Source organism: Parasteatoda tepidariorum, chromosome 1, assembly GCF_043381705.1.
Source record: "Parasteatoda tepidariorum isolate YZ-2023 chromosome 1, CAS_Ptep_4.0, whole genome shotgun sequence".
Lineage (NCBI taxonomy): Eukaryota > Metazoa > Arthropoda > Arachnida > Araneae > Theridiidae > Parasteatoda > Parasteatoda tepidariorum.
The window spans coordinates 75,609,527-75,635,313 of NC_092204.1; the positions used below are offsets into that span (position 1 = coordinate 75,609,527).

General features: G+C 28.3%; 2 protein-coding genes across 9 annotated transcripts in view; one reads left to right on the forward strand and one right to left on the reverse strand.

Moving 5' to 3' along the window:
- The window catches only part of LOC107436296 (COP9 signalosome subunit 7), an 11,392-nt gene extending 8,507 nt beyond the window's left edge, over positions 1-2,885 (reverse strand). The window contains exons 1-2 of one of the 8 annotated variants that reach the window (XM_016047941.3): positions 2,482-2,885; positions 2,152-2,350 (exon numbers count right to left, since the gene is read on the reverse strand). In XM_016047941.3, the coding sequence (XP_015903427.1) occupies positions 2,152-2,322 (171 nt within the window). In that variant the 5' untranslated portion in view covers positions 2,323-2,350; positions 2,482-2,885. The remainder of the gene's footprint in view (positions 1-2,151; positions 2,351-2,481) is intronic. The other 7 variants (XM_016047942.3, XM_016047944.3, XM_071182477.1 and 4 more) reach the window with 7 other exon arrangements.
- Positions 2,886-2,887: 2 nt separating this feature from the next.
- LOC107436294 (Branched chain keto acid dehydrogenase E1 subunit beta) lies at positions 2,888-19,862 on the forward strand. The gene is made up of 9 exons (XM_016047940.3): positions 2,888-3,146; positions 4,862-4,939; positions 6,797-6,865; positions 8,697-8,830; positions 10,048-10,203; positions 12,945-13,116; positions 14,372-14,517; positions 15,627-15,713; positions 19,571-19,862. Exons 1-9 carry the CDS (start codon positions 2,999-3,001, stop codon positions 19,709-19,711), a joined length of 1,131 nt encoding a protein of 376 aa, XP_015903426.1. The 5' UTR covers positions 2,888-2,998; the 3' UTR covers positions 19,712-19,862.
- Positions 19,863-25,787: the final 5,925 nt, after the last annotated feature.

Here is a 25,787-nt window from a genome sequence, read left to right on the forward strand (position 1 = left end):
ATCGCGATTCCGGATAACTGATTTTTCCGGTTTTCTGAATCGCTACAAAATGCCGTTTTTTTAATGTTTATAAAACGAAACTAAAAAATTATTTTGAAACAGTTTTAGAAATAATAAAAAATGATAAATAATAATACACTTAAGTTTAAATAAGGAAAGAAATTATGAAATAAAAATTATATACAGGCTTATATATGTTATTAATGTTATTATTAACATTAATAACATATGTAAGCTATTTGTGCTTATGTGAGATTCGTCTACAAACGGCTTTTGATCCGTCCTCTAAATCAGTTCTTTCGTCAACTCGATACGCTGTACGCTCTAAATTACAAAATGGGCTCAAAATCTTGCAGGAAAAAAAATTTTTTTTAATGGAAGAAAATTAATTTCCGGTTCCGAATTTCATTCCGGTTATATGGTTTTCCGGTTTTCTGATTTCCGGATAAGAGGTTCTGCACTGTATTATGGAATTTCTAAAAAAAATTATTGCTATTGGTACTCAAGTGCTTTTTCTAAAAATAAATTTTTATAGAGATGTAATCGATTTGCAATAGAAAATATTTTATATTTAACAAGAAGAACCTAATATTTGGGGTTATATGCTACTCCTAATATGTGGGGCATAGAAGGGCATTTGAATAAGGGGCCCAAAAAAACAAACTATTTCTGATATCACAGAAATGTTAAAATACTATAACTATCGTATTAAGTAACTTGATTTACAAAATTTATAAAAATGTTAAGTTTTCTTTAACAAGCTAAATACTGTAACTACTGTGAATTTTTAAAAACTTTAAACTTGCCTTTTCTAATTAGCGAAAAGAGTCCTATCTTAGTAAATGAAGCTCGTTGCAACAAATTATAACATTATTCTTTGTTAGTCCATGATATTTATTATCAATAAAATAATAATGGGTAACTTGTGTTAGTTTTGTTCTTTAATTTCACAAGTATCCTTTTGTATTTAAATGGAAAGCGGTTTATTTAGTAATTTTGACATTGACTCTTTTTAAAGTCTTCTTCTGATAGATTAAAAGAAGGTATATAAAAATATTTTATTCATAGTTATAAGAATGAGACAAACTACAAAAAATTATTTCTAAAATTGTGTTAAATTTTTTCAATAAGCTTCAAATTTAAATATACATAGAGTCCAAACCCCCCCCCTCCCCATAATATCCTGGGCTACAGAGTGAAATTACATTCAAATCAGTTTGACTCTGGGAGAAACAGAATCACATAATTAAATTCGTTTGAAATAATTATTTTAAATTATTTACAATTTTTATCTTTTAATGATTATTACCATGGGCATATATTCTTTTTATTTGGAAATTCACCCAAAATTCAAAACTCATATATAAGCTGATGTAAAAAAATAAAGCATGCTAAGCTTAGAAATAAAAATGTACCCCCTCTCTCTTATAGAAATAGTAATGATTACGCAATGGATAAAGAAGCATGGACTTTCCGAATTTGTAACAAGAAGCTTTGAAAAGTAATAATATTCCTATCAGATCATCTTTTTTATGCATTTTTTTCAACCTTTATATTTAAGTATTTTGTTTTCAACTATTTAATGTACTTTTATGATTTGTTCAAACGTTTTGTGATATTTACTGATTATCGCTAAATGCTCAAACAAACGAGAAGCATTTCTTTTGGCGATATCCTCCTATAATTATTTAAAGTTGGTGAATCCTATTATAAACAGGCACCCTAACTTTATTTTTCTAAATTCTTGACTTACATTCGAAAATAAACGGAGCATGTAATTAAAAATATTGAGAACACGTTAATACATAAATTAAGGAGAGGTTTCCGTATCGTGGTCTTTGCTAAAATAATAGCCAAGTCTTGGCAACTTCCAGGCAGTGGCCCGTGAGGACAGAAAAGGACTGACTCGAAAGGTATAACTCATAGCCACACCCCAGGCAAACACAGTTTTTTTTTTTTAAAATATTTGCAAGTTTAAAATATATTTGGCAGCTTGGCGATTGTAGTTGGAGCAACAGATTACGATACAGAAATATCCCCTTTTGAGGAAAAAGCAAGCGAATCAAACAGAAATGAGAAAATAAAAAATAAATACATGTTTTGGATAGCTTCCAAAAACAACATTTTTAAAACAATTAAAAACAGGCTTACTTCTTGAATATTTGGCATGTCTAATAATTCTCCAAATACATAAATACCAGGAGCAACTAAAACTTGTTTTATCAATTCAACAGCAGCAGCTCCTTTAGCAGATTTTGCTAAAATTAAATACTGTTCCAACAAAGCTTGCTGATTAGCAGTAGGTAGATTTTTGTCACTCATTTCTATCAGAATAAAAATTATTCAAATTCTAAAATATATAAGACACACAAGATTAGCTATACAATTTATATAGGACTTAGAAAGGTTCTAATTAACATATAATTTTACAGAGAAGACAAAAAAAATATACATTTTTTGATTTCACAGTGAAGAACTTACTTTAAAAGCGAAAACAGTAGATACAAAATTGCCTGGTAAAATTTATTGTTTGTTTCCTTAAACACCTATAACTTTCATAAGATTTATTTTAGGTAAACTTTCCTTAGAAATAAATCAGACTTAATATTAAAGTATCTTATGTAAATGACGTAAATGATCAAAATGCGGCGAACAAGAACCAGATTAAAATATCAACAACAATCACAAAAATACTTGCTGATTGCCAATCAATAAAAAATTTTAACAAGATAAAATATGTACCGAAAAATATACGCAAATAATAACTAATAGCTAAAATAATATTTTGAGGGGTTCAAAAGAGATCATTTTTAGTCGATAATATCTTAAAATAAGTTCTTATATGAAATGCCAATTTGATGCCAGTAAATTGCAAAACTAAAGACTTCAACTTCTACTTTCAAATTGTAAAATAAAATAATAAATAACAAATCACGTAAAACGTAAATAAACTGGGCATGGATTCGTAAACTTTAATTTGCTGTTTTTCATATCAATCATGGCATTTAATTTCGCTCGTTCTTTAATTTCTAATAAATTCCTTCCTTTAAAACGTAGTTTTCCATATAAAAGGTCTTTACCTTGTATTGTATCTACGAGATATTCACATTTTACTTATGTACCCGATACCGTATCAGCATCAGATGGTATTATTTTTATTAGGTTTTAATTATTTACTGATCGTAAAGAGATAATTATTTGTGCTCTTTGTGTGTATTAATTAGCTTTAATTATACTAATACTGAGAATTCGTAGAAAATTCTTTTTCATTTAATTATGAAGGATTAAAAGTTTCAAAGCGAAATAGTGAAAGCATATAGTCTATAAAATATTTATTTATTTAAGTAATGCTAATAATTAGAATTAAGAAAATCCCCCTATTACATCTTTATTTATATGATTAATGCTAACAATTAGTAGATAAAGTAAGGAATATTATCTTAGATTTGATTTTGAAAGAATAAGAGAAAGCAAAAGAGTAAATGAATATTCTTTTATATTTCATTTGTAAAAGTAGAAAAATTTGAAAGAGTGTAAACATTTTGAAGAGATATGGTCAAGGAATATTCTTATACATTTTAATTTAATTTTTTAATATTAATAATTTTTAACTTATCTGGAATTAATTGCCAAAATAAATTTAATGTGGAATTAAGAAAGAAATTTTGACAGCTAACCATTGCTCTTATTGGCTCAAAAGTCTCTTTAGTGGATATTTCTATATTATGATCTGACACGTCCATATCAACTGCAATTGTCAAGGTGGCAAATGAATTTTAAACTTGCAATTTTTTTTAAAAAAAACATGTAGAGTTTTAATAAATATGGTTTTCCCTTTTCTGCGTAATAGATATTCCCTTTGAGTTGGTTTCCTATGATGTTCTTTTTAGTTTCTCATCGATGATTTTGCTACTTCAAATCTTCCCCTTTTTAAAATCCAACTTAATCAAAAAAACAAAAACTAAAGCGTTACTTTTTAAAACACTTTTAGAAAATCAATTTTAGCATATCCTTCAGAAACATAAACTCTTATAACAAAAGATTAAAATGCTCTCTCAATATTTGAAAGAGGAATCTTAAGAACTATCTTCTTGGAACTTATGAAAATAGTGTATGGAGAAAAGGTACAACTTTGAGTTATACTTGTATAAAAATGACATCATAAAATCAATCAAACTAAACAGAATGAGAGAGGCAAGCTTACTGCTAAGAATGGACTCACGCAGAACTACCATGAAAGTATTTAATATTACTCTATAATAATAGACCCAAGAGGAAAACAAAAAAATTAAAATGATGCACAGATTATTTAGAATAAGACCTTCCTGTTATTAAAGTAGAGAACTGGAGTGCAGTTGCTTGCAAAAGAGTGGACTAGAAAAATCTTCTAAAAAAGGCAAAGGCCTATTCTGAGCTATTGTGCCAACAATGACGATGAATATATTAATAATTAGTGGAAAGAAGTAAAGGAAGATTCTTTTACATTTAATTTTGAAAGACTAAAAGATTAAGAGAAAGTAAATAAGAATATTCTATGACATTTAAATTTATTTTATTAATATTGATAATTAGTAAAATGAGTTAAAAGTTTATGTTCGTATACAGATACGTTTCATATTGAATTTGTTTGCAAATAAAGTCATGAAATAGTTTTTGGACGTAATTCATTTTATTAGAATTGAAAAGAAATAAGAAATAAGTTGAAAAGAAGTAAGAGTTTTTATAATTATTAGTAAAAAATAAAAGTAGGAAATATTTTTTCTTCATATAAATTTTGTTTAAAAAATCTTTATCTTTGAATCTATATGTATTACATAGAATATTTTAATAAAGCTTTCATTAACTTATTATTTTCTTTAAGGAGAAACTGCTCGTATGAACATGTTCCAGGCTATAACAAATGCCCTAGACATAGCACTTGCAGCTGATCCTACTGCAGGTAATTTCACAATAACTTTTTGCACATACTTATTTTATTTATTCTTTACTGATTTAATTTTCAATATAAATTTTTGACATTATTACTGCTATATTTCTTTGACAAATTTTTGTAACCTTGTTCATCCTGCCCTTTCCGCACATGTTACAATCGTTAAGGCACCAAAGGGTTTTTGAATTTACAAAAAATTAAAAAATGATGCTTAATGCTGTGGCATGCCTGGGAGGCATGCTTTAGCATGTTAGAAATTATACTCTTCCAGTTTGAGCTATTTTGTGATTTTTTTTATTATTTTAGTTTCTCTTGTCTATATCCTGGTTGTTGCTAATATTTGGCATTATATTTAGTGCACTTACCAGTATGGAAAACTTTCCATCTTTTATAAATAATGAAAATTTTGGGTTATTGAAATTTAAATTTTTTTCCAGTAAAAGAAAATTGATGTTTAATTTTTTGTAAACTACTCTTTTAAAAAATGTTGGAAACAGGTTTTTTTTATTCATTTATGAGCTGAGTAACTCTTGCTTACCTATCAACCTAATAGATATAGTAATATGTGGGGCAAGAGTGAAAAAAAGACAATAATTAATATAACATATAACAATTTAATGGAAAAAAAAGTAGAATAATTATTGAAACAGAATCAGATGTTGGTCATCAAAAGTATAAACCTGCTTACACACAGCACTGCCAGAGAAATAATGTGTAAAGTTTTTAATCTGTAAAATGTTAATGAAAGTTAAACTATGGGAATTTTCCCTTCATGATTCCCTGGAAGTTGTTGTTTTCTTTAAGGATAATGCTCATTCCTTTTGCAGATACTGAAACAATTAAAAATCCTATAATATCAAAATTTGGTGCAGTTGGAATTGTATGGTATAATTAACTAATTAAAAATTGTGATAAAAACAGGATAAGGAAATTGGCAGTTGATGAAAACTGGATCATAATTATTATAAAACTTTTATTCAGTGTTATTTGTAGAACTCGAGATACAAAATTAAAAGCATATTTTATCCATAAGATTTTCTAAGTGAAATAATAAATTTTGCATAATAATATCAATAAGGACAGGCCATAAGAGATAATTTTCCCATACCCAGCATAATCAAAAGCCAAATTAAATAGTAATTGACTTGATCTTAACAGACAACTAAGAGCATGGGAAGAGATTCATGTTTAGTGATATATTGAAAAATAAAATAACCAAAACCAATCAATTTTAAGTTTGAAAATGATTTGGCTATGGCTAATCGCTAAAAAACTGGGAGAATTAGTATAACAATGTAACCAAAATATTTTTGTGGTCAGAAATAAAGAGTTAAAAATAGATTTTGATGTTCGACTTAGTTGCGGCAGTGAATTAATGAGTTTTACATTTGTATTGTATTAAAAAATTAGCCGTTACATTGATTGTTAAGAAGAAAATGAAATATTTATATTAGTAATAAAAATTAAATAATTGGTTTAATTTAATTAAAATTCAAATAGGAATTATTAAAAAAACTAATTTACGAAATTAAAGGAATTTTAAAAGCTAGGAAATATGTAATGCCTATAATGGCATCACAAATCTACATAAATGTTTATGACTAAAAATTTAAAAAATAGTAGTAAATCTGGATTAAGATCTTTCACATTAAAAATAGTTTGGCTAATACTAACTAGGTTCAAACCATAATTTTTTTATTAAAAATTAGTAAAATTAAAGAAATATTAAAAACCTCAGTAAGTTTAATTCAAAAACTATAAGTAAATTTAAAAGAAAATATGGCTTTGTGTCCTCTACTCGTAATATATATATAGAATTCTGTTAGTAAACTTACCTACTCAATAATTTACCTTTTTCATTTGCAGTTGTGTTTGGTGAAGATGTTGCTTTTGGTGGTGTATTTCGGTGCACAGTGGGTTTACAGGATAAACATGGTAAGAATAGAGTGCATTTTTTTTTTCAATTTGTTTACTTTTAAACTCTTAATTTTGATTTTGTATAGTTTATTTGTAATCAAATAAAAAAATTTCTGTCTACAAAGCAATTTCTAAAAAAATGTATCAAATTCTTATAATACTTGTGAAATTACAGGCTGTAATAAAATGCTGTAAATTAAAATAGGGAGCTATATGCATAACTATTAGCAAAATTAGTTATTTAAATACACTGCTAGTCTCAAATATATAATTCTAAACAATAAAAAATATATACAATGTTAGCTGTGAAAGTAGTTGTAATTTTTTTTCATATAAGCAAGAAAAGTACAGGTTTGACTACCCCATAGTAACTTGTGATCTTTCTCTTTTCTTTCTTCTTTTTTTTGTTTCTTTTTTATTGCCCTTTTATTTTGTGTCACTCTCAGGTGAATATATGTTCAATTAAATTTTCCAACGTTGTATTTTTTCATTTCAGATCTACTCTTAATTTTTAAAGGAATTTTATGAACTTATTGCTAAGGATGTAATTCTTCGAGAACAGTGGCAAACATATTTTTTTGCTGCATAAAAAAAATTAAGAGGCTTTTTTTTAGAATATTCTCCTTAAATCAAAACTATGTTCTCTAAGTTAATCATTTGAACTTTTTAATTTGAGAAGGTGTATGCCTTTGAAGAGAAACATGCTTGTGGGGATATGCTATGTCCTAATGAGGTGAACCAGGATCAAGTACTGGCGGTGGCTGGTTGATACAAATTCTAATTCTGGCTCGTTCTGACCTAAAAATATCCTCAGTGGTATATGGATCATGAGTTGGACTCCTTTTTCCTTCAGGGTAGCTATTGAAGGTTTTCCTCTCCTTGTAATGCAAATATAGGTTAATTCCATCAAGCAATCCTCAATGAAGGTTAGTTGCTCCTAATGCTTGATCTAACAGTTTCCTTTTCTTCTGGGTTGGGTTCAAATTTACATTGAAATTTAATTTACATTTAGCTGAACATTGAAAGACATAAATTCAGAATTAGGTCAGTTGTTCAATGCTGGTTACAAAATAAAATGAAAATATAATTACCTATTCTTGTTCTGGGGCAGATGAATGTGTCAAATAGCAAAATTACCCTTGCATTTATGGCCTCAGTGTTGAGTGAGGCATTTATGGCCTCAATGAATTGAATAAAATATCACCATTGGCCATCTGTATTTACCTGGCGTAGTGAAATAGTTAGGAATAGAGAACGTTGTGTTTTCCAGTTTATTCAAATTCCCCTGTTTATTTGTCAATCATGTACGGGAGAAAGCATAGTGACCTTTTTTTATTGATGCTAACTACAGTTAGTGAACTGTCACAATAAGAAGCATGGAATCTAGCTATACCTCCAAACATGGCAACTTCTTTGTTGTTAAAGAAATAATGACCGTAAGAAATTTTGAACACTTTTTTAGGTGTTGAGAGTTCATAACTTGAATGCAAAAAGAAGCGTATGTCAACATTAGCATGAGAATAATTTCATTTTCAAATTTTATAAGATCTTAACAGATCTTGCACACATTCTTCCAAGTTAACATAAAATAAACTAATTTTCAGAAATTTAATTGCTACATCTAAGTATTTTCTTAAATCAGAGTTTGCAATAAAATGCTTAACTCTTTTATCCATACTATATCTTTTATCAAAACAAATAACAAATGTTTTATCTTATTCATTTTTATCAGATTAAGAAGTTTTTTTACTTATAATAGAAATTTCTTTAAAAGAATGTAAAAATAATGTAACTTTTAAGTTTCTGTTATAATTTTTTATTTAAAGCTAAAATAATATTTTCTTCATAGGTAGAGATAGAGTTTTTAACACTCCACTTTGTGAACAAGGTATTGTGGGATTTGGAATTGGTGTAGCTATTGGAGGAGCAACTGCTATAGCTGAAATTCAGTTTGCTGACTACATATATCCTGCCTTTGATCAGGTAAGTAACTAACTTCTTTTGTGTGTGTGTATATATATATGTCATGGTGTGTAGCTTTTTTTAAAAGTGCTTAAAGGTGCTTATTTTCAATTTTCATTATTTCAAATTTCGTTATTGAACACCCAATGCTTTTTTCATTGGGTGTTCTTAAAAAGTGCTTAATTTTCCCTTTTCAAAAATGAGATGTTTTTTTTTCATTACCATGTCGATTTTTGCCACATATTATGCAAAAGTGTGCTTTTCACATTGTTCTATTCAATGTTTTCGCAATTAATTTCAGTGTACTGTCAGTCCATAGTGTATGAAAGTGTCAGTCATTTTTCATGTTTGATAAAATACTTGCGAGTCAGTATATGCATCTACTGAACTGAGTTCTGTGAGATTCTAGCACTCTCATGTGCAACTCTGCTGCATTTTGCATGATATTCCCAATTTCAGACTTCATTTTCCACCTTTTGATATCGAACTGAAAATCTCTCGATCATTTTATAACTGCTAATATAATCAAGGAGAGAGTTTTTTGTCGGAAACTAGTTATTTTATCATGATCATGTAAAGTCTTTGAAAATTATTTTGCATTTTGTTAATGTATATAGTGCTTAAAAATATTTTTTCAGTGCTTAGAAGGTAGTTAAAATGTGCTTATTTTTTGTTGAAAGATTTGGCTACACACCCTGTATATTATTGATGATTCTTTATTTTCTTTCTCTTTGGGAAAACATATTCCTTTTGTTTGTTTCATTTTAAAAGAAGAAAAATCATTTCCCCCTTTTTTTTTATTTTTAATTCTTTTGTTTTAATGTTTTATGTTTCAAAGGTATTGGGAAAATTTTTTCATAATGTGGAGTTTAAAGGCTATTTTTTTAAAATCTCTTTTGTATTTTAATTGATTCTATTGCAATCTACTTTTATTAATCTCAACTTGAAATTATGAAATTTTTTTTATGTCACATTCCAGTGCATATACTTTGCTGGTAATTGAAAAATTCTGTTGTTTTAGCAGACAGGGTTTATTGTTTATTTAAAACATTTCTCCCAACAGGAACGAAAAGAAATTTATTGTCTGTTAGTTTCTTTTAGTAGCATGAGGACTCTGTCCCACCATTGCAACAAAGAGTGCACAAGTCTTTATACGAAATGTGATTTTTTTTAAATTCTAGTAATAAGATCTTTTTTTCTTTTTGTTCTTGCAAACTAATTTTTTTCTCTGCTTATAGATAGTAAATGAAGCTGCAAAATTAAGATTTCGTTCAGGGAATGACTTTAATTGTGGTGGATTAACTGTGAGAGCACCTTGGGGAGCTGTTGGTCATGGTGCTATGTATCATTCTCAATGCCCTGAATCATTCTTTTCTCATGTTCCTGGTTTAAAAGTAAATATATTTACCTGTGTTTTCTATCAGTCACATGGAAATAAGCTTACTTTGACTTCTATTTTAATGTTTTTTTCTTCTTCTTCCAAATAATATTAGTGAATGAATTTGATAATTTATTTCAATTGAAAATCTCTTCATTTAATGAAAATTTTTATTTTAATTATTTATGATTAGTATTCAGATTATTGTGACAAATACTATTTTTAATGTGATTTTTTAAAAATGTTAATGAATATATTGGTTCTACAATGTTATCTATTAAATATTTTAAACTTATTTTATGTCATAGGTGTATTAGTGTATAGTTCATTTTTATACATTAGTACTTAAATACACAAAAGTCTTTTTTTTTTTTTACTTATTGTGCTTGTTTTGAAAGTGGTCTAAAAATATATTTTTACCTCTTCGATCCAGCCATAATTCTGCATATAGAAAATCGTAATTTTTTTATCTTCCCAAATGGTCATGCATGTAAAAAAAACTCTTTATCTTCTTGCACACAGAAAAACCCCTGGATTTTTTTTCACGCTGATTGCCCACCTCTCTGGAATACTTACTTCGGCTCTTCACACTATTTGGCTTTTAATGTTTCCAACCTATTTCTTCATGCCCACGATCCTTGGCTTAGAGTCTGGTTTTTTCTAATCCTTTAGGTTTTTCTCTCTTGAAATCTACCCGCATTTGTATCTGCCAAGTCATTATTGATCTTATGTTATCAAGAGTGCAGGTCAGCCAGTTAAATATACAAAAGTTTGCTAGTTAAGTTAAATATTTTTAAGTATAAAAAAATAAAGAAGTGCTAACTTTGAGTAAATTCAATAAATATCTAATTGTATGTTTTACCTAGAAAATGTGTGTGTGTTTTTTAAAAACATAGATGTGTGTTTTTTACGATCTTTTTTATCTCTTTCTCTATCATTTTTTTTCATACAATAACATGACTGAAGATCTAATGAGGAATTTCAAGATGGCAATTTTAACTTATATGTTAGAAATAATCAGCTTTTCCTATTTAACTCACTGGCGGTTTAGCAAAAGGGCAAGATTGGAAGAATGTTTCTTCCTAATACACTATATCCTTATCTAATAACATAGAAAAACCGGTTTTGCTATGCGGTGAAAACTGCAGGTTAAAATACAACTTTTTACATGTAGAACCGTCAGTGGGTTGATACAAATTATACTTCAAGCTGTTTCCATTTAAAAGATTAGCACTTTTATATGTTTTCAATACTTGTTCATGAAATTTTTAATTGCAACATTTTATTTTGTATGGTTTGTCATGCACTATACATGAGAAAGACCCGGAGTTTGAAAAATAAACAAAACTTCGTTATAAGTTCAATATCCACAATGTGCTAATAGAATTAAGGACCAGAATTTGATATAGAAAAACTCAGCTGCTTACCTTCTACTAAAGGCACATTCATGTAGAATAGTTTGTTTTATATAAAACATAATAGCTGTATACCAGCTTCTATGGACACCAACAGGCAGAGCAATTTATTATAGAAGTAGCACAACTGCTCACCAACTACTATTGACACATGCAGGAAGAACAGTTTGTTGTAGAAAAAGCGCAACTGCTCAACAGCTACCATAGGCATATATGGGAAGTACAGTTTATTGTAAAAGAAGCTTAACTCAACTACTATAGGTTTATATGAGAAGAACAGTTTGTTGTATATAAAACACACATGTTCATCAGCTACCATTGACAGCAACACACAGAAGAGGACATTGAGAAGAAGCACAACTGCTCAATAACTAGCAGTTCAAAGAAGTTCTAATACTTAAACTTTCCACCTACAAGTCCATTCACAAGTTACCGGGAAGAAGATTCAAGGCTGATTCTTAGCAATCATCAACTCTAGGATATGAATGCCGCAGCTTTAAATCATACAAGCGAGAAGGAAGCATGACAAATGAAGTTCATGATTCCATCTTTTCAGCAGTGCATCTATTAGTAGTGGCCGGTTGACGAGCAAAACATTTCTGCCTATTACACACATCCGTATTTATCTTACTGTCTAATTTACCTAACATTTGTGCTAATAATTTGCTTATGAAGTATGATGTAACGGCTCTGCTTCCCTGACGAATCACATTGCAAATACCCAAAGAGATGTACGCAAAAAGCTAAGTAAACTGTACCCCCAAATTTTAAGTAAAATTTTACACATCCAAATTTTGGCTGATTGACTTACTGTTACAAGTTTCAATATTTTTATCTTGCATGCAGTAAAACCCCCCTCAAATAGCCTCCGTCCAACCGAGTATTCGTTTGAATGATGCTGGAAGAAAAACTATGTTATGATTAAATATATAGAACGTAGCAAGACACATCACCCAAATAAGTCAGCATATATTTAATCTTAAACTTTTTTTTTGCATTCTTTTTTTGTTTAAAAATAAATATGACTTGTTCTCGTTTCATTGAAATCCTTAATCTTCCTTTTCAAATTTTGTTCATAGCTGAACCCTGCTTTTCAGTGAAACAAATTGATACACCTGCTAGATTTTTTTTCACAAATTAGTGTAGGTAACTTGGCAGTTAAATTTTTAAACAATGTTTTTCCTGTTGCACTCAATAATGTTCCCTTTTTTTCCCCTTTCTTGCCTTAACAATCTTTTCCATTTAGACCAGTTGAAAGAAAATAACTCATGTATATATAATTTCTATTATTGCTCTTAAACATTATTTATAAACCTGTAAATATTGTTCTTTTCTTAAACAGGTAGTCGTACCCAGGGGTCCCATTCAAGCAAAAGGACTGTTGTTAAGCTGTATAAGGGATAAAAATCCATGCATTTTCTTTGAACCCAAAATACTTTATAGAATGGCGGTGGAACAAGTTCCTTTGAAAGACTATGAATTGCCATTATCCACAGCTGAAGTGCTTGTTGAAGGTATTTTTATCATTTTTAGTATTTAAAGTGGTGTACATTCATAAAAAATAAATGTGTGAAAGTTTATCCTTTTCTCCAATTCTATTTTTTTTCCCTTAAATTTTTATATACTTGGAATCTAGTGAAACATATTAAGCATATATTTTGCATGTAAAGTAAAGTGTTTTATAAGAAAATTATCTTGTATTGACATTTGACTGAGTAAAATGTAAATGTCCTGTGAATATACAAAACAAGATTCAAGAGTATGAAGGTGATTAATCTGTTCATCTTTATTCATTCAATTTCCCTTGATTATTAAGCCATAAGCCACAACACAGGAGGCTCTAGCTGTTAAAATTTATAAGAAGAGAGCTGGGTTACTAAATTTGATTTATTTTTACGCCTAAACATAAAATATATAACATTCTATATTGTTGTTGTACTAACTTGTAACTAACAATGAGTTTTCAGTTTAGTGAATATTTCTAGATCTTTCTTCAAAAGAGAAGTAATTGAAACTTATATTTTAAAAAGGCATAAATGATTATTTAAGTGAGAAAATCGAAATCTAGTGTGTCAAAAAATTTCAAAATGTAATGTACGCAAATTTTGATGTCATTTTAAAGAATGTAATTTGATGAGGCAAAATACAAAATTTTAATTAAATCCGTCAAGTAGTCCCTGAAAACAATGTTATAAATGTACAACTTCTTTAAAATTCGATTTCTTAGAAGCTATTTGACTGATTTTGTACAAATTTAGTACGAAATTACATTCTTTAAAATTACATGAAAAAATTGTTTACCTTTACATTTTACAATTTTTTCAAACATTATTAAATTAAATTTTAAAAAAATGATTAATAATTATTATAAACTTTTTTTGCATGGAATTAATTATTCTTCAATTCTTTTAAAACGTACACGAGATATGCAGAAATTAAAACTACAATTTCAACCATTCTTTTGACAAAACTATTGGCTCAGTATTTCCCAGATTGCTGCTACCCCTATATTTTGAGGGTCACAGCTTAAAATATTGTCTGCACTGATTACTTACCATGTTTGATGTCACCCCTTCGAACGATTTAGATTGAGTCCTTGTACATGACAATCCAATCATCAATCAGAACTTATTCAGGGTATTTCAATTATTTTTATTTATTTATTTATATTTTTGAACTCTGTCCAAGGCTCTGTAACGTATTTTGTATCTTCATGTTGAATATGTTTTGGTTGTTGTTAATTAGTGTGATTATTAAAAATCTTTTCAGGTGATGATGTTACTGTCATTGGTTGGGGTACACAGGTTCATGTTTTAAGAGAAGTGTGCCAGTTAGCAGAAGATAAATTGAATATTTCCTGTGAATTAATAGATCTGACTACTATAGTTCCTTGGGATAAAAAAACTGTTATCAATGTAAGTTTACGTTAGCAACATTCTTATTTGAAATTGAAATACATGACATTTTATATTAAAAAGTATAAATTGTACTTTCATTTGATTGTTAAAAAATAAGTTAGATATCTTGCTGCCATTTAAAAATATGTATACTTAGACTTTTAAATATACAGTAGGATCGGTATATAATGGAGACTCGTTAAATACAAAAATGCTTGTTAAATCCGGTAGCTTATTAAATCTGAATTCAAGGTTATCTAGCCAATACTTCTTCAACAAATTGCAACTTTAGTTCTTTAACCAACAGAATTTCATGATGAATGGGTGCCTATGTTTTATTTATGTATGAAATATGTTATGCCCATAAATTCTAAAGAGAATGAATACTACTGAAGAGCATCAATATTTTTTATTCTCCTTTGGACTGGAAAGATAAATTCTGTCGGATTGCTGATAGCCATGGAAGAAGTTTGGATTTACAAAATATATTTTATATATTGATTGTATGTTAAGTTAACATATTTTATTCTTTTCATTTTAATTATGCTTCTAACTAAAACATCTTTTAATTTAGTTGTTCTATAAAATTAATTCTTCTATCTTTTTTTTTTTTTTTTTTTACACTTTGTGAGAAATTGGGGTTCTTAAAATGCTTTCAGTTTCAATTTCCTTTTTTTTTTTTCCTACTTCATTTGATTTAAAATGATATAAGTAATGATTCCAAGAAGAGTATTTTTGCATACTATTTTTGAAGTTTCTAATAAATAACTGCAAGATTTATCCAATTTTATGTTGTTTTTTTTTATTTTAATTCTTTATTAATATTAATATTATAGATAATCTTATTCTATCCATCATAGTTATACTTTTTTAATTTGCAAATTAAGAGGAAAAAATCAAACTTAATAAAAAATTTAATATCAAAAACATTAATGATGTGACACTTTGTGTTCGTATAACACTCATAAAACACTTTGTGTTCATAAAAATTAGACTTAAATCATAAATTTTTCATTTTCTGCTGCTGATTTAATTTGTTATTTGTATTTTTTGAAAATTTAAATCCTTAAAAATAATGTATCCTCAAGTTCTTTATTTATGCATTTTTTTAAAAAAATCTTTTACAGTCTGTAAATAAAACTGGACGTGTACTCATTTCTCATGAAGCTCCTCTTACTGGAGGATTTGGTGCCGAAATCGCTGCAACAATACAGGTAAGCAAAGTTATTTTAGTGCTAAGTTGAAAACATGTTAAGTGATATTTTGAAAATACTCATATTTTTTTAGTTTACTTACATATTATTGAGTGAACTGTAAACATATAATATTATTTTAATATGGATAATCTTTTTTTCATCATCATGCAATACACTTTCTGAGAAATTTTTTTTATAAACAATCTTTTTTGAACTATAATATATATATACTATATAAATATAACTATATAATTATAAAGTTATATATATACTTATATAGTATTTTTTAAAGTGGACTTACTTTATAACTTAATTAATTAAAGGGTGGCCATTCATTTGCATAACACGCATTAATTTTTTGATGGAAAAGGTACTCCATACATCTTTAGATCTTCTGGATGTAGCAAAGAAAAACACTATCAAAATCTTATGATCATTACTGAAAAAACGACAGAATTGAATATCAAATATTTAAAAACAGAAAAGCAGCTTCCATCAAAAAATTAAAATCAGGGAAATCAAAACTTATCAATGATAATCATTTTCTATAGTATAGAAACTAACTGAAGCACTACTCGCAATGTGGAACATGTTTTGTGTGTCTCACCTAATTGATAACACTGGGGAATGAGTTGTTTTGTTTTCACGTGCTTGAAATTTTTTTAACAGTTCTCAGATTCTTTCATTTCACTGATTTCAAACTGCAATATGTTTCTCTCTCTGAGCTACATTTTGATTTTTAATTAACATTTTTTTATTGAAATGTACAAGTTTAAAAATGTTATATGTATAACAGGGGATCACTTAAATGTTGCTGCAAATTTCTCTGCAAGTTCTGGCACATCGTCAGAATTAAAATTGCATCAGAGCCTATTCTCAGAAATGTCGTCATAAGCCTTTAGGGGCACTTTCCCTATTATGAACTGTGTGTATTTTGTGTGCTTTGGAACAGGTCATAATAGGGAAGTGCTCCTGATCCTGTAAGACTACATTTCTAGACATGGAGACCAAAGAATTTTAATCTTGACAGGGTTCCCACGGGTCAGGGTAAACAGGGAATAATCAGGGAAAGATGCAATTTTTTTACAAAGACCTGGAATGTTCCTCTATCATACCTGGAAAGTAACCAGTCTTAAAATTGTCAGTAACAGTAATCAGTTATTGTGATTCGAGTTAAATAATTCTAATATCTATTACAATTATTTGTTGTTAGAGGTTCTCATTTTAGTCAAATAGAAATGTTCCTTTCCTCATTTAATATTATTTTACACAGAAAATCTAATATTTCTCTTTGCAAATAAAGGAATCAAAGTTTCCTGATGAAAATATGGTCTCAATTTTTATTGAAATTTACCTTGAGTTTGAGTGGGAACCCTGCTTGATGATGTGCCTTAACTCCTGAAGAAGTGCATCACAACACGTAATCCCCTTTACATAATCCCCTCTTATGTATATTGTGTTTAAATTGTACATTTCGACAAAAAATAAACTGAAAATGTCGTTTAAAAAATCTATTTCTTTAGAAGCGAAACTATTTTCAGATTTGAAATCCCCACTTGAGTCAACCAAGGTCGGGTATTTGTATAAGTTCAAAAAGTTGTTTGTTATTGAGTGATATTAAATACAAAATACTGTTAAATGACAGCTTAGTACAATCTTAATTTCCATGCTTCTTGAGCAAATTAGTTGGCAAGTTTTCCTTCGCAGCAGAGTTTTCACGTTAAAACAGGAACGCAATCATATTTAACTGAGTTTTGATGCAGCAGTTAAAGGGTTAATGTACATTATAAATTTTTAACAATGGCATAAGTAATAAAATAATTTAATAACAAGAAGTAGAAGCCAAGTGTTACTAATAACTGATCATTTAAAAAGCCAATTTAAGAAAAATTAATTAAGATAAAAGCATCAGGTTATAACTGTGTTCTATTAAAGAAAATAAGTGAGTTATTTTTATCATATTCCAAAATTTGCATCATCAGATGGCAGTGCAAACAGGAAAACTTTAAAAAACAATGTTTTCTGTACCTCATCTTTGATGTAAATAATAGTTGTGAAAACATTGTTTAATAGTGTCTCTAGTCCAGTGTACATACTTTGTCACTCATTTTAAAATCTATTGAGACCATGTTCTTCCTACACAGAGCACATCAAAATTTGTGATTATTTTTCCTTCTGTTTTTCTTTATTTCATTGTTCATATTTTCAGCCATTATTTCTGGTACCTGGTATGAGATAACCAAACTGATATATGCTTTTATATTTTTAATTAAAAAATATGCCATTTCACATTGTAATATATCAATTTCAAATAAATAAAGTTGTTAATACAAAAAATGCAGGGTTAAAACTGAAGCTTTTAAAGGTTTAAAAAATATAATTAAATAATTTGATTTTTTCTTTCTTTTTTATCTAATTTAAAATTTGAAGTATAAAAAAAGAAAGTTCAAGCAAATCCAGAGTAAGCCATAAAATGTCAATTGCTGAAAAAGAAATTTCAAAGCACAAACAAATTATTGAGAGAGAATTTCCATATTGTATAATACAGAGTTATCCTCTTATAAATTTGTTTGTATATTTCAATATTTTGAAAATGTCTATTCAGTGTTTGAAACTTTATGGTTTACACTAGGTTTGCGGGAAATCACTTTTTCTTTACTTTAAATTTTGAATTACTTAAGAAGGTGAACAAGAATTTATGATGGAAAGTTTTTCCCGTGGTTCGCATTTTCTTAACTTGAAATGTAGTGTTTCTTTCTGCAGCTTTTTGGGTTGTTCAACATCTAATTAAATCAAAGTTTTTCCAGTTATTTGCGCTCTGAAATAGAATTATTAAGTTTAGTATTAATATGAACCAAGTAATAGTTTATTTAATTATGCATTTGCTTAATAAATTAAATTGATTCAAACTTGATTTAGTTTTTATAATCTATAATAAAGACCAGTTATATTTGATAATAGAAAAACTTCATTAGCTTCAAATATTATAAAGATGGAAAATTCTGAGATGTTTCAAGCACTCAAAACAAAGAGGCTCAAAACTCAACGGACATAAATATGGAAATCTACACAAATTTAATAAGCAAACCCAAAATTGATATAGAAAAAATGGAAAATAAATAACGTTGACAAAAACCTGTAGTAATTGAAAGAAAATGACCGAGTATAAAAAAGGCAAATCAGAACAAAATTCATTTCCGAGCGGTATGGAGGGCTAAAATAACTCATGTCGTTTACTTGGGAATCAGCATTCATATGAACTAATTTTGCCAACAGGCTAGAAAATGACTTTAAAAGCAAAATTGGACAGGATGCTATGCAATGATGTGAAAAGTGAAGGAGAAAAAATGGTAGAGTAACAATTTAACTGTTAGAGTTATAGTAAAAAGAGAGATTTTGAGGTCCATTAAGTTTGACAAGAAGAGAGTCATCAATAGACTGGTTAAATCCATGGTTAACTGGAAATTAAAAGATTAAAATGGTTAACTGCCAGAGAGTTAAACTAAAGAGGTAGAATCAGAGCAGACGTTAAGTGCACAAAAGTATAAAATGTAAAAAATTTTAACAATTATTGGGATTTGAATAAACAATGTGAGGCAAAAACGGCATAGTAATTGCAGTAACCAAAAGTGTGAACACAGTTTGTTGTTACTAAAACATCTGAAAAAGGTGAGCTAAAATAAATTTCTGCGTCTATAGTAAGTCAAATGCTCTGGTCAACCAAGTTGAAAATAAAAGCAATTAAATGAACTAACCATGATTCAATTGTATTTCATTAAGATTTAGTTATTGATTTAAATTCTTTCGTCTACTATTTCTATCATGCTTTTAAAATTATACAAAATGATTTAAATCTATTCATTATTCTTTTCTAGAATGAATGTTTCCTGACTTTAGAAGCTCCTATCCAAAGAGTAACTGGCTTAGATGCACCATTTACGCATGTCTTTGAACCCTTCTATATGCCTACCAAGTGGAGATGTTTTGATGCTATAAAGAATCTTATCAACTTCTAGTTTTGTTTTGTTTTTATTTCAGCATTTATTTATCATTGTTACAAATTTCTACCTAATTTACTAAAATAGGTAACTATTTTTATTGACGCCATATATTTTTGATAAATCTCTTATACGTTTTTGTTAATAAAAAGTCATATTTTTCTCATGATTTCTTTCTGGCTAAATGTTTTTACTTTTTTAAAAAATTTTTAGTATTTTTCTCTGTATGCAAAATATATACCACCATACAATTGAAAAGGGTAGTTTTCACTGTAGATTTTAGGAAAAGAGGCTTGAAATTTTTTTTTTCTATTGCTAATGCTATAAACACAATCGAATTTCAAAACACTGATAAACAATATAATTTTGAAAAAAATATTTGCAATAAATAGCATATCATATAAAAATGCTGAATATATAAAAATGACAATTTATAAATTTTTTTGTCACCTGTTTTGATTTTTCCATTGCATCAGCAGTTTCCATTACATCAGCATCATCCAATGGATATCAGCAGTATAGTATTTGAGTACAAATTTCAATTTCTGATCCCCAAGATGTAAGGGAAACACGATCAGAGAAATAGTGTCCTAATAACTTGGTCAGAAGAGCATTCGAAAATTCAGACCCCTTATTATCAATTTTACTTTTTGCATATTGTACCAAGTCTCAGGAACTTTTTGAGCTATTCCAGAAATTTTACTCAAAATTATTAATTGTTTATCCAAAGGCATGTAAAAAATAATTTTTATAAGTAAATCAATGTATGTAAAATCCATGTAAAAAAAATTTAATATTTTATTTAATAATATTCAAAAAATTTTGAATTACTATGTATATGAATTTTTAAATCATTTCGCGAAATGCAATTTTATATGGCGAAATACAAAATTTGGATGAAATCGGTCCAATAATTCCTAAGAAATCCAATTTTAAATATCTAACTTTTTTAAAACTTGATTTCTCAGGAACTAATACACCGATTTTTTTCCAATTTTGTCTTTTATCTTGTAAAATTATTTTCCTTAAAGGGATGTACAAATTTGTATACCTTGGTACTGTTTGTTTGTATACTTTGTTGCTGTTTACAGGGTTGCTACCGGCGACTTAAATGCAACTATTTTCAGCATGAGGCGACTATGGCAACTTTTTTTGCCTGAAAAGACTAAAAGAGCAACTATTTTCAGGAAAAGGAGACTTTTCTGTACTCGTAGCAATGTTTTTTTAGCATAAATTGAGTTGAAAACGTGCAGTCCTGAATTTCTTTTCTTAAAAAATGTGAAATAAAACTAATAAAATGTAAAGAAATTAAATAATTGAAACATTAAAAAGTGAGAAATTTTAGATTGCATATTCGAGTCATCACATTTTAATACGTTCAATTTGCACAGATTCTATCGTAAGTCTATGTCGTTTCTCGATCGCCATTTCAACAGTTTTTGCAACGAAATTCTGCGTGATTTTAAAAAAAACACAATTTTTTATACGATATTAGGATGCATGAATTTTGAATTTGAGTAATTACTTTTCACAATATATATATATATTTGCTAAATTAATTATTGATAAAGGGGAAAATTTCTTCGAATAAGTGTGTTTTTTTTAATGAAAAAGTATTTTTTCAACGAATTCTAGTAATTAAAAGTATTTAATTTTCTGCAAATATTACTAGACTAGTACTAGAACATTAACGTTTATATAAAAATTATCATATTTGCCACCAACTTGACTAAATGGATCATGGTATANGTAATTAAAAGTATTTAATTTTCTGCAAATATACTAATTTTTTTATATAAAAACTTAGTACTAGAACATTAACGTTTATATAAAAATTATCATATTTGCCACCAACTTGACTAAATGGATCATGGTATATGACAATTAAGTCATTTAATAAAATTTTAGTCTTATTTTTGTTCTTATTTAGGCAACTATTTTCATGCTTTAGGTACGAAAAGCAACTATTTTGTTAATTTTTTTTCTGTGGCAACCCTGTGTTTACAACATCATGAGCACTTTTTTGTATGTTTTTTTTTTCTGATGTTATTATTTTTATAGTTCGTGCTTTTTCTCTACAATTGCTTTGAAAAATAAAGCTTTTTATTTCTTCAAACAAAAATATAAGATTTACTTACACTGATGAGGAAGATGCTCACTCACAATCTATTATGTTTACTTTGTATACTTCATTGAAAATCAAAGAGGAAGAACGGTTTATTTCCTTTTTATTCAAAATTACATTTGAATTGCCTACTGTGGCATCTTAAGGATTACTACGTTTTGGTAAATCAATAACGTGCAAAGTTGGTACCCCCCCGAGAGTTATTGCAAAGTGAATATGAGTAGTGCTGACGAAAAGCCATGTGAGCCGTTTTTTCTCAGAATCGGCTTTCAGGGATATTAACCGTTCTTCCCCTTCACCTTCTTAAGATTGTATGATAAGAGATAAATTTGTTTAGAAGATTTATATTTTATGTAAGCGCATTTTATTAATACGTCAATTGTAATGAAATGAAAGGATAGCTGGATTTGAAAAACATTTGAATTGTACTTGGAAAAAAAAAATTAAATTTAGGAATACAGACTGTGCGTCATAATAAGCAGTAATATACGAGAAGCAATTTACTTGTTTCCAATTTATAACAGTAACCTTATATCATATTGATGTTGTTCTTATTAGATCTCGCTCTTAAGTCTTTATATTTTTCGAAATTTTGATATCAATGTTAAGATTTATATCTGGGAACATCTGATCTTTCTCTTACTTTTTATTTGTATTGTTTTTGTTTTTTTTTTGTTGTTGCTTTTGACATCAAGTCACTGTAATTGCATTTCAGCGTATAGTAAGTAGATCGACCAACCTTTTTTCTTACTACGAGTTGAACAATTAATAATTTTCAAACTGACAGTTGAATCGTTTCTTTTTTTAAAATTTTTTATTCTATATTTACTATTTTTTTTAACACCTTGTTTTAACATAAAGCAAATAAAAGTGAGAACGAATTCGTCGAAAAGCATTTAAACTGTAATAACTTTCAAACAAATCGAATTTTTTTAAAAAAGAAAAAGACTAAGTGTTAAGTTCATAAACAAATATCGCCCTTTTAGCAAGCCAAACTTCAACTCTTTAGTAGCATTCCTGTGAACTGTAGAGTGGCCCACATGTTATTTTTTCCAACTAGTTAAATGGTTAATAATTTTTCAACTAATTATCGAATGTTAATTTTTTTATTCCATCAGAATCATTTTACACTTTTCTACACACCATAGTAGTTATATTTTTTTTATGTCATATAGTTTTTGTTTTTACGCTTGAAAGTAACGTTAAATTTATCACCCAAAATAGCGTCAGCGACACTTACGCCTTCTTAATATCGAGAGATTTAAAAACTTCATTCAATTATCTAANTAGGATCCAGTTTTCCCTCATTAATTTTCATATTGTTTTGGTTCTCACTAGCATAAAAATAATAAAAGTCATAAAAGTATTGTTTTTCTATAAATATTTTAGTTTGATTAGATACACATATAATTTAATAGGGTAGTATTTTTTATTTTCAATCCCACGGACAATGCGACGGATTTAAGGTTATGTCAAGGTACGTCTCTTGTGAATATCAATTGATTGTTAGGTATGCTCTTTTATAATTGCCATTTATATTTCACCAAATGCAGCCATGAGATATTAATAAATGCAGATATTAAATTATTTATTGCAAAATCTTTATTGCCGCTATCTACTGCAGGTTCACAAGCTCTGGCAGATGTTACTGGTGAAGAAATTGATTATTGTGAGTGGCCTGTGATCCTTGCAGGAGATTTTAATGTGAATTTTTAATTACCTGAAGTTGAAACATTATTAACCTTCCTTAAAGACAAATTTGGATTGGAAATGATAAATGGTAGAAATGATCCAACAATCAAAGGGGTAACTACCATTGATGCAGTTTTTGCAAGAAATATTGAAAAAATAGAACTCAAGCATTTCGTATCTTACTTTAGTTATCATAATCCCTTTGTAAATGTTATAGATTTGGATATTTCTCCACTCAAAAATGATAATTAAAAGATGCGATCAATTGTGATTTGTAAGCATTGTTAATAAAGTTTGTCTTAAAGAAACAATATGATTTAACTAAAAATAAATTTCTACCCCTTCCTATTTTCATTTCCACATTACGAAGTTTAACTTCTTACGTGCGGAAGGACTCCACGCACTATTTTTTTTTTAATTTTTTATTCTATATTTAATATTTTTTTATTCTATATACACCTTTTATTCTATATATTCTTTTAACACCTTGTATGTAACATAAAACAAATAAAAGTGAGGACGAATTCGCCAAAAAGCATTTAAAACTGTAATAACTTTTCGAATTTCGAAAAAAAAAAAAAGAATAAGTGTTAAGTTTATAAGCAAATATCTCCCTTTTAGCAAGCCAAACTTCAACTCTTTAGTTGCATTCCTGTGGACTGTAGAGTGGCCCACCTGTTATTTTTTTCCTCCAAGTTAAATGGTTAATAATTTTTCAACTAATTATTGAATGTTAGTTTTTTTATTCCTTTAGAATCATTTTACACTTTTCTGCACACCATAGTAGTTATAATTTTTTATGTCATATAGTTTTTACGCTTGAAAGTAACGTTAAATTGATCACCCAAAATAGCGTCAGCGAAACTTACGATTTCTTAATATCGAGAGATTTAAAAACTTCATTCGTTTCAAAAATCTAAAGATGGTAATAAAAGTTGCTTGCATTAAGAAATTGAAGCGCAATCTCAATACTCGCCAGGCGTGAATGAATAAAATAAAACTGGTTTAAAACAGAAAATTTCCAAAGATAAGAAGGAAAATAAAGGTGAAAAACAAAACAAGGAAAACCGCGATGGCCGAGAGAAGCAAATCAATACAAAATGCATTTCCACACGCTATGGAGAGGTGAGGAGGAATTCATATTGTAAACATGATAATTGGTATTCATGGGAATGAAACAGGATTCCAGGACATCGAGATGAGTTGATGTGACAAGGGTGGAGAGAATCGTGGCATTATTTCAAACTGATTTTTCACCCTAGATTCCAACAATGTAGGATAAATGATTAATCGCATTTATAGTTACAGTTTAGTTTGTTAAATTTTTTTTTCTTTTACCTAACAGGGTTTTCCTAGTTTTCTTTTTCACCTTAATTTTCCTTTTTTTCGTTGGCAACTTTACGTTTTCTGTTTTAAATCACTTTTGCCTTTCTCATTAACGTCTGGTGAGTCTCGAAAATGGGTTCCTATTTTTGAGGGCTCAAAGAAAATAGATTTTTATGACCCTCTTCACATTTTGGCAAATAAAATTTTTAAATCAAGTCAAGTATATCTTTCCACTTCAGATTCTTGTTATCCTTCATTTAATTAAGTGTAGTTATTGGCAGTGTATGATTGCAGAAATCGATTGGATACCTGCACGTGACGTCATCGTAGGTAAATCTTGGCATTTGTGGTGTGGGAAGCCAATCAGGTTCGACGCTTACAGGTATCTAAAGTAATCTGATTTGAATCACGTGGTTAAGCATAATCCACTTAACTTCTTTTCGAGTTGTGAGCACTGAATTTAAATTTTAAATTACCACATTAGGAAAAAAAGATATAACGGAAACCTAATAACATTTATTTCAACCGTAAAAAACGAAAGGATGTAACCACGTCTCCTTTTTTCGATGTTTTCAGAGTTGGACAAAGTAAAAAAACGTTTTTGAATAGTTTTTAACCCACCCACTCTGTTCGAGTTGTGAATGTAGGCGGAGAAAGAAGATCGCAGCAGACATCACGAACGCTTTGGGAATTTCCATTCCATTTTCTTTTTTCTTTTCGAACAACGTTTACAAGTCAGTCAATTAAATGATGTGTTATTTTGATTTTTTTGCCATTATTTCGACGCAAAAGGACGTGTAGAGAACAAAAAATTTGGGAATGTTTATCAAATTTCGTTTATAAGGAGAACTGCATCTTTTTTTAAAAAGCTTTGTTTTGGGATTAATACAATTGAAAAGATTTTTTAAATACTTTATTAATATTTTATAGCACTCGTAAGATGGTTTTAAA

Bases quoted from the DNA above. Each gene is read 5' to 3' on its own strand.
- LOC107436294 (XM_016047940.3), top strand. From the start codon at position 2,999: ATGGCATTTAATTTCGCTCGTTCTTTAATTTCTAATAAATTCCTTCCT. The intron at 6,866-8,696 runs GTAAGAATAGAG...TTTTCTTCATAG, and splicing joins GGGTTTACAGGATAAACATG to GTAGAGATAGAGTTTTTAAC. The intron at 10,204-12,944 runs GTAAATATATTT...TTTCTTAAACAG, and splicing joins CTCATGTTCCTGGTTTAAAA to GTAGTCGTACCCAGGGGTCC.